General features: G+C 51.0%; 1 protein-coding gene across 1 annotated transcript; it reads right to left on the bottom strand.

Annotated features, from left to right (window-relative positions):
* Positions 1 to 3,557: 3,557 nt before the first annotated feature.
* gabrb4 (gamma-aminobutyric acid type A receptor subunit beta4) lies at positions 3,558 to 25,984 on the bottom strand. The gene is made up of 7 exons (XM_056594536.1): positions 25,922 to 25,984; positions 23,500 to 23,720; positions 15,835 to 15,917; positions 11,653 to 11,790; positions 9,068 to 9,220; positions 7,643 to 7,899; positions 3,558 to 3,976 (listed from the first exon to the last, which is right to left on the bottom strand). The coding sequence occupies exons 1-7, from the start codon at positions 25,967 to 25,969 to the stop codon at positions 3,620 to 3,622; spliced, it is 1,257 nt and encodes a 418-aa protein (XP_056450511.1). The 5' UTR covers positions 25,970 to 25,984; the 3' UTR covers positions 3,558 to 3,619.
* Between the last annotated feature and the right edge of the window lie 334 nt (positions 25,985 to 26,318).

A 26,318-nucleotide genomic window follows, 5' to 3' on the forward strand; every position in this document is an offset into this window, starting at 1 on the left:
TCAGATGATGGTTTTTGTTTATTTATTTTTTTAAGAGTAGTTTTAGCTACAGAACTGTACTGAAGGTATGTCAATCAATGACCCACTTCCTCTCTCCCATCTCTCTCTCTGACTCCTTCCTCTCTCTCTCTCTCTCTCTCTCTCTCTCTCTCTCTCTCTCTCTCTCTCTCTCTCTCTCTCTCTCTCTCTCTCTCTCTCTCTCTCTCTCTCTCTCTGACTCCTTCCTCTCTCTCTCTCTCTCTCTCTCTCCCTCTCCCTCTCTCTCTCTGACTCCTTCCTCTCTCTCCCTCCCTCTCCCTCTCTCGCTCTGACTTCTTCCTCTCCCTCTCTCTCTCTGACTTCTTCCTCTCTCTCCCTTCTATCTCTCCGTCTATCTCTCCCCTCTTCTCTCTCTCTCTCTATCAGGACTCATTAGCCATTTCAGTCGGACAAAGACCTTAACTACTATGTAACAGTGATGGAATCTTCCTAAACTTGCACAGACATGTGGTTAGCGTGTGTGTGTGTAGTATGAAGACGTGTTCCTTCTCTCAGATCATTCTATACCACATCCCCAAGGACAGTTCCTGGATCCAACGTACAGAACTCCTCTGAGCTCCGAGAGGCCAGCGCCCGCAGTCCACGACTACGTCCATGAACACGTCAGAGACAATGAGCCTCATCCATTCTTTACCTCACCCTATTCTATCTATCCACACACACACACACACACACCATGCCCAACAGAGTGCACGTGTTCAGCTAAGCCTTTCGTGGTATCGCGTTCTGCTAAATCTCTTAGTCTCCGGCGGGTTTCTGCTACTGTGTGGATACACAACGGCTCTCGGTATCTGGCGCTCCACTCGTCTTTCCACGGGTTTCTTTGTGTTATGGTGCAAAATGAGGTCACTAAAAATGTCTCTGTTCTTAAATCTATAGGTCTTCACAAGCCTCTGCGGTCTCGGATGAGTTGAAAAAAAAAGAGAAGGATATATGTACTGGCGGAAAGCGATGCAGTCTCACTGTAATACTGTATGTCACTGTAATACTGTATGTCACTGTATTAATGTAACACTGTAGTAATGTATCTCACTGTAATAATGTTTCACTGTAATAATGTAAGTCACTCTAACAATGTATGTTACTGTAATAATGTTTCACTGTTATATTGTTTCACTCTAACAATGTAAGTCACTGTAATAACAGAGTATGGACTGAACCCTGGAGGTGGTCCAGATGTTCCTAGTGTTCCTCATCTGGGCCGGGTCAGGCCCAGATGTTCCTAGTGTTCCTCCTCTGGGCCGGGTCAGGTCCAGATGTTCCTAGTGTTCCTCATCTGGGCCGGGTAAGGCCCAGATGTTCCTAGTGTTCCTCATCTGGGCCGGGTCAGGCCCAGATGTTCCTAGTGTTCCTCATCTGGGCCGGGTCAGGCCCAGATGTTCCTAGTGTTCCTCATCTGGGCCGGGTCAGGCCCAGATGTTCCTAGTGTTCCTCATCTGGGCCGGGTCAGGTCCAGATGTTCCTAGTGTTCCTCATCTGGGCCGGGTCAGGTCCAGATGTTCCTAGTGTTCCTCATCTGGGCCGGGTCAGGCCCAGATGTTCCTAGTGTTCCTCATCTGGGCCGGGTCAGGCCCAGATGTTCCTAGTGTTCCTCATCTGGGCCGGGTCAGGCCCAGATGTTCCTAGTGTTCCTCATCTGGGCCGGGTCAGGCCCGTCTCCACCCTCTGCCCCCCGACCCACCACGACTGCAGCTGCCCCTAAACATCTTCAGCCTCAATACGCCGTCTGGACGGCGCCGGGAGCCCAACGGTTTGAGGAGCGCGGCGGACGATGGAGCCGGATGTGTAACACACTTCAGGATACGTCTGATTCCTGCCCGGCAACAGGCCGTGAACGGCTGAGGAGTTTAGCCTTGAGAAGGCGGATCCATTTATGAATGAACGTGACCAATGGAAACTTGCCAGGATAAAACTGAAAAATAATATCGTATACTGCAGGAGTTAGAGGCTTTTTGGTAAATATTTTAAATCCTGGATATCCATCATGACTGCATACTTTAGTTCATGTAATACTAATATGTGTCTAAATCACTACGGTGCTCGAGCCGTGAATCCTTTGTGTGTTTGTGTGGATGTGTGTAGTAAATAGTTTGGGTCTCTCTCCTCGACCTCATTTCCCCGGCCCGCGCCCGCTCGGCCAGAACGCTACCCTCGGAAACACTCCACGCCTCCAAACATGCCGTGGAGAAAAACCAACAAACACAAAGTGTGTCTCTCACCAGAGCTCCCAAGTCTCTGTGTCAAACACGAAGGAGGATGTGATGTCAGAGAGCAGGATGTGATGTCATCTAGAGAGCGAGTGAAGCGGTCGTAATAAACTAAATATAAACGCGTACAGGTCAACTGTTAGAAACAGGGTCATGAGACTAAAACTTCAAAATGTACAAAATATCCTTGATCCTCGTTTCCTATTTTCTCCTCAAACAATCAAAAAGAGCGATGCAAACCGTTCACGCATAATGCCCTAACGCTAAAACAAACCCCAGATATCACAGTATCTCTCAGGAAACCAAATCATATCTACAATGATCCGCGTCTCATTTCTCTTTTCTTTTTTTTACCGTAACGGAAAATATCCACACACACGCACACACACACACACACACACAAACACACACACACACACACACACACACACACACACACACACACACACACACACACACACACACACACACACACACACACACAAACACACACACACACCTCCTCAACCTCCTCAAAACAAATAAAAAAATGTGGTAACCGACATAACGGACAGAAGTTTGACACAAATTCAGGGGCTCGAAAAAAATTAAATAAAAAACGTTTTTTTTTCTAACACAGACCATCGATGTCCGACGAAGAGAGCGACATCACTTCCTCTAAACGAGGCATAACCAATAGCCAGTCCCGTGCATGATGTCCATGGGCGATGCATGTCTGTGTGTGTGTGTGTGTGTGTGTGTGTGTGTGTGTGTGTGTGTGTGTGTGTGTGTGTGTGTGTGTGTGTGTGTGTGTGTGTGTGTGTGTGTGTGTGTGTGTGTGTGTGTGTGTGTGTGAATGTGTGTGTGTGTGGGGGGGCACACGTGCATGTCGCGATGACGTCACGGCCGAGCAGCGCGGCCACTGGTCAGACGGCGGTCTGATGACGGCCCAGGAGAGGATCAATAAAAAGCCGATCGGCGTCTTCTCCGCACTCTCGCCCCGCAGAGTTCCACTTCCTGTTGTTTTGTTTGTTTTTTAGCAAAAATATCATGCAGTCTTAAGCTCCGACGGCCACACCGGCAGTCCGAGGTCGACCCGGCCTTTTGCCGGAGCGGGAAAAAACGGTAAAACAGAAGGAAAAGAAAAACTCCCAAGTGTTGTAACTCTTCCGGCGCGATTCTTCAGAAACATTCACGTCATCCGATGAACACTTTGTACAGCAGAAAGGTCCTTCGAATTCACATGTGTGTATATATAAATATAATATATAGAAATATGCATATACATATGTTCAACTTGTATATGTGTATACATATTCAGCAGGGGGGAACTGTATCAAAGCCAAATCAACGAGCTCTCAAAATATGGCCCATTATTCCTATGGGGGTGCGCCTCAGTTCACGTAGTACAGCCAGTAGATGAGGTTGAAGAAGCCGAAGGTGATGGGGAAGATGACGCGCGACCACTTGTCGATGGTGCTGACGTCCGCCAGGTTGGGGATCTTCAGCTTGAGCTTGGACGAGCGCCGCCGCAGCCGGCAGTTGGCGCGGCTTCGCATGGCGCCGCGGTCCAGCGAGTGGTGGCCGAAGCCGTCGCGCTGCGTCATGGGCTTCCTGAACTGGACGCTGGAGCTGTCGAAGGACATGACCGAGTTGAGCGAGTCGCTGACGCTGCCGCCGCCGCCGTCCGACGGCATCACCTCGTTGTTCATCTCCAGCGTGGTGAGCAGGATGTTACCGTAGGCGTCCACCTGGGGGAGAGGGGGGAGAGGGGGGAGGAGAGGGAGGGAGAGAGGGAGGGGGAGAGGGGGGAGGAAGAGGAGAGGGGAGAGGAGAGGGGGAGAGGGGAGAGGAGAGGGGGAGAGGGGAGAGGGGGGAGAGGGGGGAGGAGAGAGGGAGGGGGAGAGGGGGGAGGAAGAGGAGAGGGGAGGGGGAGAGGGGAGAGGAGAGGGGGAGGGGGAGAGGGGGGAGGAGAGGGGGGGAGAGATGGGGAGAGGGGGGAGAGGGGAGAGGGGAGAGGAGAGGGGGAGAGGGGGGGAGAGGGGGGAGAGGGGGGAGGAAGAGGAGAGGGGGAGAGAGGGGGAGAGGGGGGAGAGGAGAGGGGAGAGGGGGGAGAGGGGAGAGGAGAGGGGAGAGGGGGGGAGAGAGGGGGAGAGGGAGATGGGGGAGGAAGAGGAGAGGGGAGAGGGGGAGAGAAGAGGGATAGGGAGAGGAGAGGAGAGGGGGAAGAAGGGAGAGAGAGAGGGGGGAGGGGAGAGAGGGAGGAGAGAGGAGAGAGGGGGAGATAAGAGGGAGGGTGTAGGGAGAGAATGAGGACGGGTAGAGAAGGGAGAGAAGCAGCCCAGATAGCGATAGAGAGAAAGAGAGAGAAAGAGAGAGAGTCAAAGTGAGTCAGGTGTGGCCCATGAATCCCCCCTAGCCCTCCTCCCCACCCCCTAAGTCCCCAGATGAGTTCTGTATCTACCAAGTTAACTACACAGGCCATGCACCCCCACCCCCCCTCCAACAAGCCCCTCCCCCTAGCTCCTAGCTAAAGCAGCATGCAGGGATGACATGGTGGGTCCTGTCCATCATGCGTTAGAGACACACATAGCTGTTATCTACGTTCACATGTTAGCGGTACACAAGTGATTCATTAAAGAACCGCACCGGTCTGAGTGATGAAACCACGGCAACCGTCTGCTGGCTTCATGAAGCATCCGCTACCCGTAGCATTTGTCAAAATTGCTTTGTTGTGGCGAGCAGCTTTCAGCACGCGTTCACCCTCGCAACGCACAACAGCATTCAGCACGCGTTCACCCTCGCAACGCACACAACAGCGTTCAGCAGAGTTCACCCTCGCAACACACAACAGCATTCAGCACGCGTTCACCCTCGCAACGCACAACAGCATTCAGCACGCGTTCACCCTCGCAACGCACACAACAGCATTCAGCACGCGTTCACCCTCGCAACGCACACAACAGCGTTCAGCAGAGTTCACCCTCGCAACACACAACAGCATTCAGCAGAGTTCACCCTCGCAACGCACACAACAGCATTCAGCACGCGTTCACCCTCGCAACACACAACAGCATTCAGCAGAGTTCACCCTCGCAACACACAACAGCATTCAGCAGAGTTCACCCTCGCAACACACAACAGCATTCAGCAGAGTTCACCCTCGCAACGCACACAACAGCATTCAGCACGCGTTCACCCTCGCAACACACACAACAGCATTCAGCACGCGTTCACCCTCGCAACACACAACAGCATTCAGCACGCGTTCACCCTCGCAACACACACAACAGCATTCAGCACGCGTTCACCCTCGCAACGCACAGAACAGCATTCAGCACGCGTTCACCCTCGCAACACACACAACAGCATTCAGCAGAGTTCACCCTCGCAACGCACACAACAGCATTCAGCACGCGTTCACCCTCGCAACGAACACAACAGCATTCAGCACGCGTTCACCCTCGCAACACACAACAGCATTCAGCACGCGTTCACCCTCGCAACACACAACAGCATTCAGCAGAGTTCACCCTCGCAACACACACAACAGCATTAAATACGCGTTCACCCTCGCAACGAACAGAAAAGCATTCGTGACAATTTCACCCTCGCAACGAATATACACAACAGCATTCAGAACTTTGTCATATAGGACTTTGATCACCACACAAGTTCTCGGCCCGATGATGAGTGTCTACATAGACTAAAGTGCTGCTGCTGTTGTCAACATTCGTCTGAGAAAAACTCTACGATGCTCTTCTTCAGGATCGGTACCAAAAAGCAATTTTAACAATTTCTATGGGTTGTGGATGTTGCAATGATTCCAGGAGAGACAGATGGTTTGATCAGCCAACGGCGGGTCCTTTAAAGTCTGGACTAGGTGAGTAGCCCTCATCTGGAGGGCTCTGACAGCAGTGTCCTACAGCTGTGATATGATTTCTAAATCATGTACCCCGACTTTTCTTTGCTCCTCGAGATAGAGATTTCTCCGCTGTGTAAATGACCTGAAGGTGTTGGTTTGATACGGCGCAGAAATGGAGTCCTTGCAATGTGAAAGAAAAGATGAAGAGAACATTAAAACACCTATAAAGTACTGACACAGTAAAGCATGTTTTTGATAAAAGGTCACAAAGTGCAAAAGACAAGTCATTTAAAAACAGGTACAACTCTGGAGAAGCATTAGTCGTCTTTGAGGAAACGAACCACTCAACACAAGGGGCTTCGTTCAGGGCTCCTTACGAGGTCGTTTCAGGATACTCGCTGAAGCTGAGGTGGCATCATTGAACAATTTTTATCTTTAAAAGTTATGTAGAAAAACAAAAACGAAACACGAAAGTAAATAAGTCAATGAAAAGTTGTTTTGTTACTCTTTAAATAATAAAATAATCACAAGCGAAGCAAAGGTGAGTATCCAGGACAGGGGGAGGGAGGGAGGGAGTGAGAGAGAGAGAGAGGGAGGGAGGGAGGGAGGGAGGGAGGGAGGGAGGGAGGGAGGGAGGGAGTGAGGGAGGGAGGGAGGGAGGGAGGGAGGGAGGGAGGGAGGGAGGGAGGCAGGGAGGGAGAGGAGATAGGTAAGGAGGTAGGGAGGGAGGGAGGGAGGGAGGGAGGGAGAGGGAGGGAGGTAGGGAGGGAGGGAGAGAGAGAGAGAGAGGGAGGGAGGGAGGGAGGGAGGGAGGGAGGGAGGGAAGGAGGGAGGGAGGGAGGGAGGGAGGGAGGGAGGGAGGGAGGGAGGGAAGAAGGTAGGTAAGGAGGTAGGGAGGGAGGGAGGGAGGGAGGGAGGGAGGGAGGGAGGGAGAGAGAGAGAGAGAGAGAGAGGGAGGGAGGGAGGTAGGGAGGGAGGGAAGGAGGGAGTGAGGGAGGGAGGTAGGGAGGGAGTGAGAGAGAGGGAGGGAGGGAGAGAGAGGGAGGGAGGGAGGGAGGGAGGGAGGGAGGGAGGGAGGGAGAGAGAGAGAGGGAGGGAGGGAGGAAGGGAGGGAAGGAAGGAAGAGGGAGTGAGAGAGAGGGAGGGAGGGAGGGAGGGAAGGAGGGAGGGAGGGGGAGGGAGGTAGAGGAAGGAGGAGGGAGAGAGTGGGAGGGAGGGAGGGGGAGGGAGCGGGAGATAGGGAGGGAGGGAGAGGGAGGAGGAGGGAGGGAGGAGGGAGAGAGAGGGAGGGAGGAGGGAGCAGGAGACAGGGAGGGGGGGAGAGGGAGGAGGAGGGAGGGGGAGGGAGGCAGAACTGTCATCCATAACAGAAAAGAGAAGGAAAGGGAGGAGGAGGGAGAAGGAGGGAGGAGGAAGGAGGAGTAAGGGAGGGAAGGAGGGAGAGCAAGAGAGGGAGGGAGGGAGGGTGGGAGGAGGAGGGAGGAGGGACCGGGAGGGAGGGAGGAGGGAGGAGGAGGGAGGAGGGAGGAGGGGGAGGAGGAGGGAGGCAGACCTGTTCTCGTAGTCTCTTCTCCTCGTATCGTGGGCGCTCGTTGTTGACCTTGTTGATTCTCTCGTTGATCTTCTTCTGCTGCTGCGGCCCGCGACCGAAGAAGACGTAGTTGACAAAGGCGTACTCCAACAGCGCCAGGAACACAAAGACGAAGCAGCCCATGAGGTAGACGTCGATGGCCTTCACGTACGGGATCTTGGGGAGCGTCTCCCGCAGGTGGGTGTTGATGGTCGTCATGGTGAGCACCGTGGTTACGCCTTCGGAGGAGAACGCCACGCACACAGACCATATCAGAACCAGTTCAGGGCGGATCAGAGAGGGTTCTGGTCAATGCTGGCACTAGAAATGCATTTTTCGGTCATTTTCAGTTGTTTTGAGTAACTGGATTAATGCGAGCTATGGAATTATCATTCGCAGGAACAATTAGCAGTGATGAGTATTGACGGTTCAGGTTTTCTCAAAAAATACCACAAACAAGTACCTTCAATTCTAGTAAAGAAAACGAGCATTCACCACTGTTCCTCTTCCATGAACGGTGGGAGTTCTACGAACGTTTTTGGAGATAGCGTTTCGTGGAATAAGAATCTAATTTGACTTGATTCGTTTTGAGTAGCCAGAGACTAAGTTCAGACAAGGTGCTGTTTGTGATTTCAGTTAAAGCAATCATTGTGTCTGTGAGGTGACGCCTTCAAGCTCTGTACCACAATCATCTCATCACCAGACAGTGCTAGGCAATTCCTATGAATTTACACGACTTAAATTAAATACATTTTTAAAAAAAATAATCACGACTCTTGCATTAGTCGTACGGCGGCAATAGGCGATAATAATAATCTACCACTCTTATCTATCACAAAAATATTTGTGAGTGAAAGTTGGTAAACTATGGGGAGCGAGAAGGAAGGAGCAAGAAAGAGTTGTACCGATGCGAAAACAAAAATAAACCGATGCAAAATGATGATGATGATGATGATGACAAAACATCTGAGAGGTTTCAAAAAAGTGAAGATCAATTCAGAAGACATGACATGTCTTCAGGAGACATGACATGTCTTCCAGTCGCCATCTTAGAGCCTCTTCAGAACTCAACTGGCGGTGGAGTGTTGGGGTTCCATCTGGAGGTCCAGATGGACTTCCAGATGGAACCTGGTCCTTGGAGGTCCTCCTGGTCTATCTGAGGTCCCCCCGGTCTACCTGGAGGTCCTCCTGGTCTATCTGAGGTCCTCCCGGTCTACCTGGAGGCCCTCCTGATCTATCTGAGGTCCCCCCCGGTCTACCTGGAGGCCCTCCTGATCTATCTGAGGCCCCCCCGGTCTACCTGGAGGCCCTCCTGGTCTATCTGAGGCCCCCCCGGTCTACCTGGAGGCCCTCCTGGTCTATCTGAGGCCCCCCCGGTCTACCTGAACCCCGGGAGGCGGGTCTTACCCAGGGCCACGCGGGCGGCCGAAGCGTCGTAGTTGATCCAGAAGGAGACCCAGGACAGGATGGTGATCAGGATGGAGGGCATGTACGTCTGCAGGATGAAGTATCCGATGTTCCTCTTGATCCTGAAGCTGAGCGACAGGCGGGGGTAGGAGCCTTCAGGAGGAGGAGGAGGAGGGGGAGAGGAGGAAGAGGAGGACATTGCGTTAACATTGAGTCATTATCCACAGCGAGGTCCTAAGCTTCATTCAGAGTAAGGCTGAGTACAATCCAAACGTTCTATCAGAGTCAGAGGAGCTACCAGCACGCCACGGTGCTAGCAGCCAACTCAACGACGACAGGAGTTTGGCAGCAGCCATCGCTATCAGAAATACATCGTTACTAAATGTAGTTTTTGTTTTTCATCAGCCCATTTCCTCCACAGCAACTTACAGTGAATTGTTTATCGATACAGTACATTTAGGAGCATGGAGGAGCACAGAAACCAGGATACAGCGGCTAGGGGTTAGACAGTACCCACGATACTGTAGGGGTTAGACAGTAGCCAGGATACTGTAGGGGTTAGACAGTAGCCAGGATACTGTAGGGGTTAGACAGTACCCAGGATACTGTAGGGGTTAGACAGTACCCAGGATACTGTAGGGGTTAGACAGTAACCAGGATACTGGTGTTAGACAGTAACCACGATACTGTAGGGGTTAGACAGTACCCAGGATACTGTAGGGGTTAGACAGTACCCAGGATACTGTAGGGGTTAGACAGTACCCAGGATACTGGTGTTAGACAGTACCCAGGATACAGTAGGGGTTAGACCGTACCCAGGATACTGGTGTTAGACAGTACCTAGGATACAGCAGGTAGGGGTTAGACAATAACCACGATACTGTAGGGGTTAGACAGTAACCACGATACTGTAGGGGTTAGACAGTACCCAGGATACTGTAGGGGTTAGACAGTACCCACAATACTGTAGGTGTTAGACCGTACCCAGGATACTGTAGGGGTTGGACAGTAACCACGATACTGTAGGGGTTAGACAGTACCCAGGATACCGTAGGGGTTAGACCGTACCCAGGATACTGTAGGGTTTAGACAGTAACCAGGATACTGTAGGGGTTAGACAGTAACCACAATACTGTAGGGGTTAGACAGTAACCACGATACTGTAGGGGTTAGACAGTAACCACGATACTGTAGGGGCTAGACAGTAACCACGATACAGCAGGTAGGGGTTAGACAGTAACCACGATACTGTAGGTAGGGGTTAGACAGTACCCAGGATACAGCAGGTAGGGGTTAGACAGTACCCAGGATACAGCTGGTTAAGGACATCTTGCTCATCTGGACTGTGGATAGTGCCAGTCATGTTTGGCGAGGTACTAGGCAGTTAGTCCCCGCTAGGCTATCACTACGCTATCACTAGGCTATCACTAGGCTATCACTAGGCTATCACTACGCTATTACTAGGCTATCACTAGGCTATCACTAGGCTATCACTAGGCTATCACTACGCTATCACTACGCTATCACTAGGCTATCACTAGGCTATCACTACGCTATCATTACGCCATCACTAAACTATCACTACGCTAGCACTACGCTAACACTAGGCTATCAATACGCTATCACTAAGCTATCATTACGCTATCACTAAGCTATCACTACGCTATCACTATGCTATCACTACACTACCCTGCCCCTCTCCTCAAACAGAGAGTCAATGCCTCCTACAGTCGGTCCTCTGACTATGGGCGCGGTCTCCATCGCTCCATTTGTTCAGACGGAGCACTTCATTTCCCCACAGCGAGGGACTTCTTTCCAGGGACGGGTTCAATTCCAATCAAACATGGCAGAAAGTCGCAAACACGGCAAATTTTTCTGCAACCCCTTATCTGTGCAGGCAGCTCGCGGCCCAGAGGACCGGCACAGAGAGCGGACGTTTACCACCGCTCAATCTGTCCTCTAAACATCACCAAAAGGGCGGTTAAAACGTGTTTAGTTACAGCGCGGCGCAGGGACCCGACACAGCCCAGCGAGACGCAAAGCGCAATATCAGCTGCTGCATCCATTGATTTGGGATGTTCTTCTTCTTTGTCATTTCAAGGAGATACAGCAGCAAAGGTTTGGCAAACCTGTAGAAACTGCGTCCGTCATAGGGCAGGGGATCTGTTCAATTCAAGTGATCATTTAGTTAGCGTTGCTCTTTGTTTACCACCGAGTCGTGTAGCGGACCCCTTCTCCCGTAGAGACTCACAGAAGATGCACGTCCCTGCAGGCTGAACAGCTCGGGGTCAGCTCATCTCGCTCAAGGTTATGTTGTATACGTTGGGGATCAAACCCAGAACCTTTGGGGTTGGAGTTTCTGGGGCATCCCCCAAATCACTAGATTACCCTAGCCGATCGGAGGGCAGTTGGGTAGTGGCGCAGAATTAAATCAGGGGGAACACTTTAATCTTTTAGTCAGATAGGAGCAGGAGCGGCACTCGCGGGGGGCATAGATTTATATGCGGACCCGCCCCAGGTCCCGGCCCCCCTGTCCCGGAGATCGAGGGACAGACGGACCTCGGCGGGGACCCCGTCGTTCGTACCTGTGGTGAAGCGCACCTCCCTGGACACCAGCCGCAGAGCCACGATGGAGAACTGGGGCAGCTCCAGCTTGTCCACGCCTGTCACCGCGCTGTCCCCGCCCTGCCAGAAGAACACGATGTCGTCCGTGGTGTAGCCGTCTGGCCGGGGGGAAGCAGAGAGCACCAGAGTCAGTCTACAATAACCACCGCTGCAGTCATGCATGCCTCCCCAAGCGGAGGGTTGTTGTTGGATCCGACCATCTGGCCGAGGACATGTCGTAGCTGTGTCAGACAGACGCTCCCACCGAGAAGTATGGAGTGTGTGGAGGACTTTGTGAGAGGAAAACAGGAGGATTCTGTTGTTAAAGCGGCAAAGGAAGACAGATTGTCTGTGCGGCGAGAATAAAGCAAAGTGTTGCATGGCTGTGCGTTCTCGCTCTCACCAGGACGCTGGCACCAGATCTGCTCTCCAAACACTGCATTTTCAATTAGTGAGTCCAAAAAAAACGAACTTTTGCGGTAGTCATCCGCTAACTTTACTGGCTGCCAACGCTGGGTGTGGGGGGGGGTGAGAGGAGGTCAGAGGGCAAACAGAAAGCTGGCAGGGTGTTGCGTGTTAATGTGTTGGTGCCGGGAACTCAGTCTCACGCTGAACACAGCGCCAGCGATTAGCGGAAAACTGTTGGGAAGAGGTGACGATGTCCCGACCATGAAATTATAAAACGACAAAGGACAGAGGGCTAAGAATAGCGAGTCGGAGCGTCTGATTCGCTGCTGGTGAGGTGGTGGGAGACGGGTTTTGTCCGGGCGTTTATCTCCCCAGAGCAGGCGGCACATGGCAGTGTGTCGTAGTCCTCATGTACAACGGGGGTTTCATCAGCATACAAACACAATTAAAGGCCAGTACTAATGATGCTCTGGCGGAGGCAGGGAGCGCCCTGATAGGTAAAGGGGTGGGGGGGGGTTGGGCGTGGGACCTTGCAATAGCTCTCAGGGATATGAAATGAACGGAAACCTGAGGGGAACGATTGGAGGAAAGTGAGGGGCTGGATCGTGGTGGGAGGACGATCGTAACCTTGACATGAAGTCGCCACGCTTGACATCAGTAAAACGAATGAGGAGGAGGAGGAGGAGGGGGAGGAGGAGGAGGAGGGAGAGGAGGAGGAGGAGGAGGAGGGGGAGGAGGGAGAGGAGGAGGAGGAGGAGGGAGAGGAGGAGGAGGAGGAGGAGGAGGAGGAGAGGAGGAGGGGGAGGGGGAGGAGGAGGAGGAGGGAGAGGAGGAGGAGGAGGAGGAGGGGGGAGGAGGGAGGAGGAGGAGGAGGAGGAGGGAGAGGAGGAGGGGGAGGAGGGAGAGGAGGAGGAGGAGAGGGAGGAGGAGGAGGGAGGGAGGAGGAGGAGGAGGAGAGGGAGGAGAGGAGGAGGGAGAGGAGGAGGAGGAGGAGAGGGAGGAGGAGAGGAGGGGGGAGGAGGAGGAGGAGGAGGAGGGGGAGGAGGGAGAGGAGGAGGAGGAGAGGGAGGAGGAGGGGGAGGAGGGAGAGGAGGGGAGGAGAGGAGGAGGAGGAGGAGGAGGAGGGAGAGGAGGAGGAGGAGGGGGAGGAGGGGAGGAGGGAGAGGAGGAGGAGGAGGAGGGAGAGGAGGAGGAGGAGAGGGAGGAGGAGGGAGAGGAGGAGGAGGAGGAGGGAGAGGAGGAGGAGGAGGGGGAGGAGGGGGAGGAGGGAGAGGAGGAGGAGGAGGAGGGAGAGGAGGAGGAGGAGAGGGAGGAGGAGGAGGAGAGGGAGGAGATGGGTAGGAGGCTGCTGGCTGATAAAAGGGTTGGTCGCCGGGAACACGGGGAAGAGGTGAGAGGTTTGAGATATTTCCCATGCTCCTTAGCGACCACAATACATAAAAATGACTTATGGTGCTCGCTTATGGCAGACACCACTTTGAAATATCGGAGTTAACTTGATTTTTGCCCATTATCAAAGGGACAGTTCGCAGGTTTAACACATTTAAGCCGACTGTTAGGGTAGTGGGAAAGAGCCTTTAAGTACCGCAGTTAAATTTCACAATATAATCGTGTCACCAGACTGAAGTGACGTGTGGCGTCAGTTGGTGGAAGGAATATTTATCGAATGCAGTTCTTTTTTAAATGTAGGAAAAAGAACAACAACAACAAAAATAATCAACAAACAATCCCGTTAAGCTGAAGGTATGAACCAAGGCGGTTTGTACATTGAGCCCCAGAGAGGGGCTTAACAGGAGTGTCCGTGGGGCAGCGGGGGCGCTCTTTGGGGCAGGTCGTTGTCTACGGGCTGGGCTCCCCGCGGCACGCCACGCCCTCGGCGCCTCGGACGCCATGCCCTCGGACGTGGCCTCTCCCAGTCATTAAAGAGGCGGGCGGTCTCTGGGGGGGCGTTAGCAGCAGCAGATCCTCCCACTAACCTACAGTCGCCCGCCCAGAGCACGTATAAACGGAGAGCTGGCGCCCGGCGCTTCTGCACCTCCGTAACCACGGGGGGTTGACCTGCTGACAGGGGGGGGGGGGGGGGGTACGTCTCCAGGGACCAGATGAGGGCCCCTGTACAGCTGCGCTCTGTTTGTACATGTTTTATAAAACGCTTTGTGATTAGGGTTGAGATCAGAGTGCACTGCCCCCTGAATTCGAAACAGTCTTGCCCGCTTATCACATGGATTATGCCAGCATATACTCATCTGCCTGTGCACTTTTTTTATCATTAATCTAAGCCAATAGAATCAGGGGTGCCGTGTGTTGGGTGCCCCTCAGAACCACGTCTGGTGTTTCTTTAAGACGTTTGCTGCAGAGGAGAGCTCCCGTAACGCTCTCCTTCGTATTATATTTCATATGGTAATGCGCTTGTTCAAACTCTGAACCATAACATGATCAGAGAAGGCCGGCCAGGTACCAGCTCCTCTCTGCCGCCGTCCAGAAAGAGCCTGCATATTTAATAGACAGATCCAGATGGTCTGTAATTAAATTGATTCATGAGTACTATTGTAATACTGAAATATGCATTCCCTCAGCAGAAGTAAAAACCCATGAGTGCAGTAAAGTCTTTTAATTCGCTGTATCATATATACTGCATATCCACGTAGTCAGCAAAGTAGCGATGCCAATAAGGGAATCAAACACCATTTATTTTATGAAGCTTTTCAACAATTGACGCGGCATGATGGATGCGTGCCTTTTTTCTCGCAGCGCAAACGGTTTTCATTCAAATCGTGTTTCCTCTCCGCTTTTCTGTTGACGAATCACAAGCTTTTTTTCCCCTTTAATTATTTGTATGGATTTACATCTGTGTGATCGGCGCCACTGAAGGGTGGTTACACAACGGGGCGAGGGGTTCGTCAGAGACGCTCTCTGCCTTGTCATGCGGCCGCCGCTGACTCGCAGACCAGCAAAGCATGCTCGGTGGTTTCCATGCCAACGCTTCGTTGGTAACCATGGAGCCAAGTCCTTTTTTTTTTTTTTTTTTTTGTGAAAAATAAAAGAAAGAAGAAGTTCCATTTGATGTATTGAGCAGCAGCTGTTTGGGAGCCCGTTCTAGCGGACTCACCACCGTTATCGATCAGATGAATCCAGCGCTGATGGGCTCACTATGATGATGTCGCTCATTAGTGCGCCACAAATTAAATGACTATTTGACCCCCCCTGAAAAAGCCACAAATCATGTTTGACTCTGCGTCCGATTAAATTGAAAGCGTAATCAATACACATTAGCCCGGGCGTTCGATTCCATCTCCATTTGTCATTGGGCGGCCTCTTGTTAACATGGGTGTGTATGGACACACTTCACCCACTGGACTGATCATCAGCCTCACACCAGGGGGCTTCAGACGCCTCAGAAGGGCTTCTGTACCTCAACGGGAATCCTTACGTTGAATTCATTGCACCACTGCATCTTCTACGCTTATGTCCTGTTTTAACCACAGTGCACATTGGGAAAATATTATATCAAAATATTAAATTATATCTATTTTATTACACATAAACATTGTTTAGATGCATATCTATATCTGAGCTGGATGTATGGAGTGAAGATGGGGGGGGCAGGGGCCCCAGGGAGGGGGGCCAGGGGCCCAGGAGGGGGGCCAGGGGCCCCAGGGAGGGGGGCCAGGGGCCCAGGAGGGGGGGGGGGGGGCCTCAGAGGTGCGGGCGGGACCACAACAGAGACTTGTAGGTGTCTTTTGTTTGGCACTCACAGCTCTCGATCTCCAGGGTGCAGTTCTGCTCGTCCAGCGGGTAGCGGCGCAGGTCCATCATACAGGCGGCCGTGGTGGTGATCCTGGAGAGGGGGAGAGGGGGAGAGGGGAGAGAGGGGAGAGGGGGAGAGGGGAGAGGGGAGTGGGGGAGAGGGGGAGAGGGGCAGAGGGGAGAGGGGGAGAGGGTTAGCAGGGTGGAGGAGGGGGAGAGGGGTAGTGAGACAGCGGACGTAGTTCTTATCCTGACGGTCCTGGGAGTCAATGCATCCTGAGCATGGCTGGGCAGTAGGTAGGCCTCAAACCCCTAACCCGGGCGGTGTTGAGGCCTTGCACTACCGATGAGCTAGACACGGAATCAGATCCCTACGCTGACCGTGCCAATGCCTTGCTAACCAGTTGAGGCAGACCGGACCAGTAAGGTTTTAAACCGTGGCCTTATTTACTAGAAGTCTCTGGTTTGGACCGGTTTCGTCTGATTTGGTGTCAAACAGAATCAGACCAAATTCTCGTTCCCCAAACCTATCCTCTGCACTCTGTGATTGGCTGCAGCTCTGACCGCACAACAGGAAGTGAGTAGTGGCGCACCTCCTTCCTAGTCTTCCATTCAAAAAGATGATCTTCCACATATGCAGACGTGATGATGTGGTGATGGAACACAACGGAGGATTGGAGCGGAATCGTCCTCCAGGACATGTGACATGTTTTAACACGTGTTACGTAATGAAGACATCACGCTGTTGGCCTTTCATGACCTTCCCCCCATGTACCACATGCACACGGACACGCTGAATATATTTACATCCAGAGAACGGGGGTTGGATGCCCGGGAGGGGGTTGGGTGTGAGGGATGAGTAGAGAACCAAATACTACAATATTCCACTCAGAGTACGATGTGAAGGAATGCTTACAGCAGCACAAAACCCTAGGTGCCATGACAACCAGCCCCTCTCCCGTTATCGATTACCAGGTTAAATATACTTTATTATATTCTCATGCGCTCCCGTAGGATTGAAACAAGAATGATTTTATTAAGATTAAAAAATATTGCAGAGCAATATGGAAATGTAATTATCTTTTATTCAGATCAATCTCTGTCACACGTACACAAGGTTTTCTAAATTGATTTTAGATCCTTATTCCTTTTTCCGCGCTGCTGACGTGCAGGAGTGCGGCGTTATGAATGATGGAGGCCCCGCCTCTCTGTGGCCATAAATCCTGTTGCCGTGCAGGAAGGCGTCGGAGGAGCCCAGCCGCGCTGCTACGGCGGCGTTTAGCTGAAATATCTTATACACAGATAAATAATTCACCCCGAGCGCGGCTCATTGTCAGCGCTCCGTCGACAGCGTGTTCCTACACGGCCAAGGTGTGGAGCAAGCAGCTCACCTCGGAGCTCCGGTCTGCTGGGGAATCGACTGCTGCTGAGACCACGCACTAAATATTTACACCGGAGCTCCTCTCACTCAACCTGGGACTCCTCCTAGGAGGAATCATCTGCAGCACAGACCACAGACCAGACCACAGCACAGACCACAGACCACAGATCACAGACCACAGACCACAGACCACAGACCAGACCACAGCACAGACCACAGACTGCAGACCACAGACCACAGCACAGACCACAGACCACAGACCACAGACCACAGCACAGACCACAGACCACAGACCAGACCACAGACCACAGACTGCAGACCACAGACCACAGCACAGACCACAGACCACAGCACAGACCACAGACCACAGACCACAGACCACAGACCAGACCACAGCACAGACCACAGACTGCAGACCACAGACCACAGCACAGACCACAGACTGCAGCACAGACCACAGACCACAGACCACAGCACAGACCACAGCACAGACCACAGACCACAGACCACAGACCGCAGACCACAGCACAGACCACAGACCACAGACCACAGACCACAGACCACAGACCACAGACCACAGACCACAGACCAGATACCACAGACCACAGACCAGAGACCACAGACCACAGCACAGAGAGATGAAAAATGTATACGAGCAAAATAAAATATAATGAAACAAAAGATTAGCGTTAGCAGTGTAGTCTTAGCGTGAGCAGTGTAGTCTTAGCGTTAGCAGTGTAGCCTTAGCGTTAGCAGTGTAGCCTTAGCGTTTGCAGTGTAGTCTTAGCATTAGCAGTGTAGCCTTAGCGTTAGCAGTGTATTAAAAATGAATAAAAATAAGAAGTAAACACTGTAAAAAAAAAACAATCTATTATTATTATTAAGGTTAGCAGTGTAGTCTGTCAGGTTTCTATTATTAGCTGTGTTCATCCCTTTTGTTTTTCTATTTTCTGATCAGCCCTGTCAATTAAATTTATTTTGTTTTAAAAATAAATTGCAGGGTTATTATTATTATTTTGACATGTTGGATGGATTGTGCATGTTCCCATCTACGATGCCCACGTATAGACGTCCAGCGCGCCCCCCCCCCCCCCCCCCCCCCCCCCCCCCCCATGTGTAAGACATGATATGCAGTTATGTTTAAAATATAGAGTCCACTGAGTTGTGTGCGTGTTGAAAGCTATAGCTTAAGGGACGAGGCAGCCCTGTTAAATGAACCACGTCCATTCTGTGAATGATGCTGTCGTTGAATATAATTGGAAAACAAAATATGTCGTTCCCCCCCTACTCGGCGCACACACACACACACACACACACACACACACACACACACACACACACACACACACACACACACACACACACACACACACACACACACACACACTCACACACACACACACACACACACACAGAATACACTGAAAGTCGAATGGTGGGAAGGTACTGGGAATGTACTGGGAAAATTATTATGACCTTTATTTACCCAGGCAAGCAAATTAGGAACAAAATTCAAATTTTCAAGGAAGGGAGGATACTATGAAGGAACTAGGAATCTAGGAATGCACTAGTAGGAGTATACTAGGATTTAACTAGGAGGAGGATACTAGGTAAGGATGGTAGGATGGTGAAGAAGAGCCACTGAGGATAAGGGAGGCATGTGTGAGGGAGCAAAGAGGATGAAGAGAAGCAGAAGAGAGAAGCGCTCAGAGGAACGTCCTGTTTCTTTATGGCTCCCATTGATGCGGAGACGCTTTCTGCAGCAGCAGCTCTGCATTCAGACGCTCTGTATTGTGTTGCTATCTCCCGCCTTCCTCTCTACCGAGGACCAGGAACTATTGATACGTCGGCATGGCATTAACCAACTCGCCGATCGCAACTGAATTACCCCAGGAGTTGTTCCAGGAATGCAGTCTCAGGCGTTTGCGGACTGGGTTGCGTATACGGAGGCCGTGTTGATTCTTTAAATAAGAGACCTATAGAGAAGACGTATGGCACAAACCTGCCATAAAAATGTGCACACGCCGTGCGGCCCCCTCAGAACTGCAAAGGAAGCGCGATCCGGAATAAAAAGCACAAAGTCAGCCCCCTCTCGCTGATGGAGTTAAAGCCAGAGTTATCGGGGATTTCTATAGACGTCGTGTTTTAAATTGATGTTTACGCTTCTGTCAGCACAACAGATTCAATTAGGAGCGAGGCAATGTTTTACAAACACATGTTCTCTATTATTCTAATGATGCGTGGACACATACACACACACAACTACACACTGGAAACAACATTGTGTATATACTCTTTATAATACGTTACGAGATTAGTTTGTTTGAAGACTTTGAACTTTTCTTCTTGGAAATGAAGTATCAGCAAACTGTTTTCATCATCAAAAACGTTTACTTTCTAACTAACGTGAGGTCTAGAGATGATCTAGAACCGGTCTAGTATGATCTAGAACCGGTCCAGTACGATCCTGAACCGGTCTAGTACGATCTAGAGACGGTCTAGTACGATCTAGAGCCGGTCTAGTACGATCTAGAACCGGTCTAGTACGATCTAGAGACGGTCTAGTACGATCTAGAGACGGTCTATTACGATCTAGAGCCGGTCTAGTACGATCTAGAGGTGGTCTAGTACGATCTAGAGACGTCTAGTACGATCTAGAACCGGTCTAGTACGATCTAGAACCGGTCTAGTACGATCTAGAGCCGGTCTAGTACGATCTAGAGGTGGTCTAGTACGATCTAGAGACGGTCTAGTACGATCTAGAACCGGTCTAGTACGATCTAGAACCGGTCTAGTACGATCTAGAGACGGTCTAGTACGATCTAGAGACGGTCTAGTACGATCTAGAACCGGTCTAGTACGATCTAGAGCTGGTCTAGTACGATCTAGAGGTGGTCTAGTACAATCTAGAGATTGTCTACGTTCAATCTAGTTGCGGTTTCAGTGCGATCTAGAGCCGTTCTAGGTAGAATCTAGAGGCGCTAACCCCTGACCTAGCACGGCGGTCAATGAGTCGTCTCTCTGCACACTCTGCAGATCCCGACGGACCATCGATCGGGTCCATCAGCGATCCGTCTGTCTCTCCAGAGGGGCGTGGCCTCACCAGGTGAGGCCCCGCCCCTCTGGAGAGACAGACGGCGTGTGCAGTGGCGTAGGTCTGACCCCAACCGAGGACAGGATGTCCACTAACGCCTGGCCCCTATCCAGACCGGGCTCTAGGGAGTCTCTCTCTCTGGACGGAGGAACGCTTAGCACACATGAATATACAAGATGATGAAATGTTTCCTATGTTTTAATCAAAACCTTTTCTCCTCATTAATCATGAATGAGGAGCAGGCTGGGGAAGCGGTCAGAGAGTCTGACTCCATGAGAGGTTGGGACTGCAGCCCTAACACACCCCAACCCCGCCGGGTCATCAATGAGGACTGTCTCACCCCGACCGGGTCATCAATGAGGACTGTCTAACCCCGATCGGGTCATCAATGAGGACTGTCTCGCCCCGACCGGGTCATCAATGAGGACTGTCTAACCCAACCTGCTCATCAATGAGGACTGTCTAACCCCGATCGGGTCATCAATGAGGACTGTCTCACCCCGACCGGGTCATCAATGAGGACTGTCTCACCCCGACCGGGTCATCAATGAGGACTGTCTCACCCCGACCGGGGCATCAATGAGGACTGTCTCACCCCGACCGGGTCATCAATGAGTACTGTCTAACCCCGACCGGGTCATCAATGAGTACTGTCTAACCCCGACCGGGTCATCAATGAGTACTGCCTCACCCTACCTGCTCCTTAGGGACATGTATCTGAACTCACTGTCTAACCCTACCTGCTCCTTAGGGACCTGTGTCTGAACTCACTGTCTAGCCCCTACCTGTTCCTTAGGGACCTGTGTCTGAACTCACTGTCTAACCCTACCTGTTCCTTAGGGACCTGTGTCTGAACTCACTGTCTAACCCTACCTGCTCCTTAGGGACCTGTGTCTGAACTCACTGTCTAACCCCAACCTGCACCTTAGGGACCTGTGTCTGAACTCACTGTCTAACCCCTACCTGCTCCTTAGGGACATGTATCTGAACTCACTGTCTAACCCCTACCTGCTCCTTAGGGACCCGTGTCTGAACTCACTGTCTAACCCGACCTTCTCCTTAGGGACATGTATCTGAACCTACTTTCTAGAGAGAGAGAGATGGATACATAGATCAATAGATAGATAAATAAAGAGAGAGATATAAAGAGATACACTGATACACTCTAACAGAAAGATTAAGAGTAAAGTAGATTGAATAGAATAATAAAAATAGATCATGTTTGCATGGAAGACCAAGAAGAATGTCAGAGCACAAGGTTTAGAAACTTCAGAGCCATATTGAGATTGCAATCGCTCAAAGAAAGTTTCCTGTTTTAACAGTTCTCTATTTTTCATGTATTTATAGTTTTTAACCACGCTGTGTGTGTGTGTGTGTGTGTGTGTGTGTGTGTGTGTGTGTGTGTGTGTGTGTGTGTGTGTGTGTGTGTGTGTGTGTGTGTGTGTGCGCGCGCGCGCGTGTGTGTGTGCGTGTGTGCGTGTGTGCGTGTGTGTGTGTGTGTGTGTGTAGGTGTGTGTGTGTGTGTGTAGGTGTATGTGTAGGTGTGTGTGTGTGTGTGTGTGTGCGCGTGTGTGTGTGTGTGTGTGTACCGGTGTGTGTGTGTGTGTGTGTGTGTGTGTGTGTACATGTGTGTGTGTGTGTGTGTGTGTGTGTGTGCATGTCTGTGTGCGTTTATGTGTGTGTATATGTGTGCGTGTGTGTGTGCACGTGTGCCAGGGTCAAACGAAGATCCTAAAATAGCCATTGATTGAACATCAGCTGCTGTAGATCAAGACCTCCTGTTGGAGGGGGGGGGGGGGGGGGGGAGATATGGGACAGTGAGGAGGAGGTGGTGGAGGAGGAGGGGTTGAGATACGAGTCAGTGAGGAGGAGGAGGTGGAGGAGGAGGGGTTCAGAGGTCAAAGAGGAGGAGGAGGTGGAGGAGCAAGAGGAGGTGGTGAAGTATGGGACAGGAAGGAGGAGGAGATGGAGGAGCATTAGGAGCAGGAGGTGCTGGAGATATGAGATGCAGGGTAGGAGAGAAGCGATGAGGAGGAGCAGGAGAGGAGGAGAGGGTAGACCGGGGGAGGTGTTGTTGTGTGATGGAGGAGGGAGCCATCTGCCGTCGTCCTGACCGGGACCCCTGAGGTCTCTGAGGACCTGGCTACCGTCAGCTGAGACACGACCACACAACATACGAGCTCCTGAGGACTCAGAGCTACTAGTGACTCAGAGCTGCTCCTAGTGACTCAGAGCTGCTCCTAGTGACTCAGAGCTGCTCCTAGTGACTCAGAGCTGCTACTAGTGACTCAGAGCTGCTCCTAGTGACTCAGAGCAGCTCCTAGTGACTCAGAGCTGCTCCTAGTGACTCAGAGCTGCTCCTAGTGACTCAGAGCAGCTCCTAGTGACTCAGAGCAGCTCCTAGTGACTCAGAGCTGCTCCTAGTGACTCAGAGCAGCTCCTAGTGACTCAGAGCTGCTCCTAGTGACTCAGAGCTGCTCCTAGTGACTCAGCGCTGCTCCTAGTGACTCAGAGCAGCTCCTAGTGACTCAGAGCTGCTCCTAGTGACTGACCCGGGGATTCCATCGGATGCGTTGCGGCACGGAACGGCTGCAACTCTGCCCTGCTTGCATTTCCACCGGGCGCATTACGGCAGCGCAACGTGCGTTGCGAGCCAGCCGTATTCACGCGAGATCACGAGATCACGCGATAATCCTAAACCTAATGTACTCACCTTCCACTCCCAAAACTACTGCAATTAAATGCCACGCTTTGTCCTTCCGGCCATTGCCCTTATAAAAAGGATGATTTGGTACATAAATGAAGTTGTGATAGGCTACATGAGCTGAGTATTGTGTTTTATTTTGAAAATTGACCGGATGCTCTATGGCTTTTACTTTTTCACTTCCTGCCCTGCTTACTTACGCTTAAATTACCTTCTTGTAATGATTCTTACACATATAAGGCCTTCCTGGATCCTACCTTTGCCCAAATTAGGCCTTCCTGGTTCTTGCGGTTCCTACCTCAGCCCATATAAGGCCTTCCTGTATCCTAAGATTCCTACCTCAGCTCAAATAGAACCTTCCTGGTTCCTACCTCAGCCCATATAAGTCCTTCCTGGATGATAGGGTTCCTACCTCAGCCCATATAAGTCCTTCCTGGTTGCTAGGGTTCCTACCTCAGCCCATATAAGGCCTTCCTGGTTGCTAGGGTTCCTACCTCAGCCCGTACAGCACGGTTCCGTCCGGGTGCAGGCGGATCATGCGGTTCTTAACGGTGACGCCGTGCAGGAAGGACTTCTTGTCGTTCAGGAAGTAGGTGTCGGGCAGCCAGAGCTGGTCGGCCACGCGGTTGTCCAGCGTCAGGTTCAGGCTCATCTCATTGTACGCCAGCCGCTTGTCCCGCCAGCTCTGCTGGAAATACATGGTGATGGTGTAGTCCTGGAGAGAGAGGAGAGGAGCACCGTGAGCTAATGCTAACACACGCTAATGCTAACATAGCCCCGTCGTAGGGTGGTGTAGTCCTGGAGGGAGAGGAGAGGAGCACCGTGAGCTAATGCTAACACACGCTAATGCTAGCATAGCCCCGTCGTAGGGTGGTGTAGTCCTGGAGAGAGAGGAGAGGAGCACCGTGAGCTAATGCTAACACACGCTAATGCTAACATAGCCCCGTCGTAGGGTGGTGTAGTCCTGGAGAGAGAGGAGAGGAGCACCGTGAGCTAATGCTAACACACGCTAATGCTAACATAGCCCCGTCGTAGGGTGGTGTAGTCCTGGAGGGAGAGGAGAGGAGCACCGTGAGCTAATGCTAACACACGCTAATGCTAACATAGCCCCGTCGTAGGGTGGTGTAGTCCTGGAGAGAGAGGAGAGGAGCACCGTGAGCTAATGCTAACACATGTTAATGCTAACATAGCCCCGTCGTAGGGTGGTGTAGTCCTGGAGAGAGAGAAGAGGAGCACCGTGAGCTAATGCTAACACACGCTAATGCTAACATAGCCCCGTCGTAGGGTGGTGTAGTCCTGGAGAGAGAGGAGAGGAGCACCGTGAGCTAATGCTAACACACGCTAATGCTAACATAGCCCCGTCGTAGGGTGGTGTGGTCCTGGAGAGAGAGGAGAGGAGCACCGTGAGCTAATGCTAACACATGCTAATGCTAACATAACCCTGTCGTAGGGGGGTGTAGTCCTGGAGAGAGAGGAGAGGAGCACCGTGAGCTAATGCTAACACATGCTAATGCTAACATAGCCCCGTCGTAGGGTGGTGTAGTCCTGGAGAGAGAGGAGAGGAGCACCGTGAGCTAATGCTAACACATGCTAATGCTAACATAACCCTGTCGTAGGATGGTGTAGTCCTGGAGGGAGAGGAGAGGAGCACCGTGAGCTAATGCTAACACATGCTAATGCTAACATAGCCCCGTCGTAGGGTGGTGTAGTCCTGAAGGGAGAGGAGAGGAGCACCGTGAGCTAATGCTAATACATGCTAATGCTAACATAGCCCCGTCGTATCGGCTAGTGTAATCCTGGAGAGAGGAGAGAGGAGCAGCATGAGCTAATGCTAACACAGATTGATCTAATGCTAATACATGGTGATGGTGTAGTCCTGGAGAGATGGGAGAGGAGCACAGTGACCTGATGCTAATGCTAACATAGCCCCGTCGTATCGGGTGGTGTAGACCTGGAGAGAGGAGCAGTATGAGCCAATGCTTACATAGCCCAGTCAGATCGGGTGGTGTAGCGTACAGCGCTAACTGAGCTAATGAAATACTAACAAAGCCCGTCGTATCGGGTGGTGTAAGGTACTGCGCTAACTGAGCTAATGCTAACACAACCCCGTCAGATCGGGTGGTGTAGGGTACAGCGCTATATGTTTCTTTATTTGATCATATCCTTGTCTTCTACTTAGGAGAATGAAAAATATAAATAAATCTCTCAATGAAACCTTGCAGATCCAAACCGAGCAGATGACAAAGAAGAGGGAAAATATCAGTTTGGGAGGAAGGACTCGTTATAATCCCTGTTTTCCCAGATAAAAGCAGTCCTAAAATTAGTTGTTTTCATAGATGGCACGTATTTTAAAAATATTATTTTTTCCTCGATAAAAGCACCACAGAAGTCCAATATAACTGAGTTCTTATGACGTGTTCTTGTACATCCAGTCTTATAGTTGTGGACTGCTAAGTGGAGTGAGGAAATGTGAGTTATTCAGCTAGACATAAAATGACCTACATATCTCATATCACAGTCTTGTCTTGTCCTATTAAAGGCGTATCCAATACAAACACCACACACACACCCATGAGGCAGTAGACCCTGCTTCTTCACCTTAAATACTCAAACATACATATTCCCATGCTGATTTATATTGTAATGTTTACAAAATTAAATTTAAAAATATTTATTTTACATTTACGTACTAAATAGTAGAATTTATATTAACGCTGGAGTTGGTGTGGTTTTCGGGTGTTAAGATCAAAGTTGATTTAATGTAATGTAAATTTATTTGTCAAGCCCATTTAAAAAACAACAACAGTTGACCAAAGTGCAAAAAATATATTCAATGTATTTAACAAAATATTGAAACAATAAAGTCAAGCTAATACTTGTGTGTGGTTGTGGAAAAGGGGAAGGCTACCCACTCACCATGTTGACTTCAGATATCGAGTCGATGCTGGCGATGTTGATGCTCATTCCTACGATCACTGGAAGACCTAAAAGAGAGCAGGCATAAGAAGAGCAGAGAGTGGTTACCAATACATCCTCAACTCTCCTACATTCAGGGAAAGACCTTGAATAACACTGGTCCAAACAACTAACCATGCTACTATCAAAGCTAAGTGGCTAACCCAAATCTAACAGAACATACATAGAACATACATACATCGACAAAATGTATCCACAAACAAAAGGGGTCATTCTTTTACATTTAGAAACATCGGACAACAAGTTGGCAATTTGATCCGTTGATTCAAACAAAAGAGCTTTTTGTTGAAAAGCAGCAACATTTGATTGGAAGAAAATATATGGAACCGGCCTTGAA

Source organism: Gadus chalcogrammus, chromosome 7, assembly GCF_026213295.1.
Source record: "Gadus chalcogrammus isolate NIFS_2021 chromosome 7, NIFS_Gcha_1.0, whole genome shotgun sequence".
Classification (NCBI taxonomy): Eukaryota; Metazoa; Chordata; class Actinopteri; order Gadiformes; family Gadidae; genus Gadus; species Gadus chalcogrammus.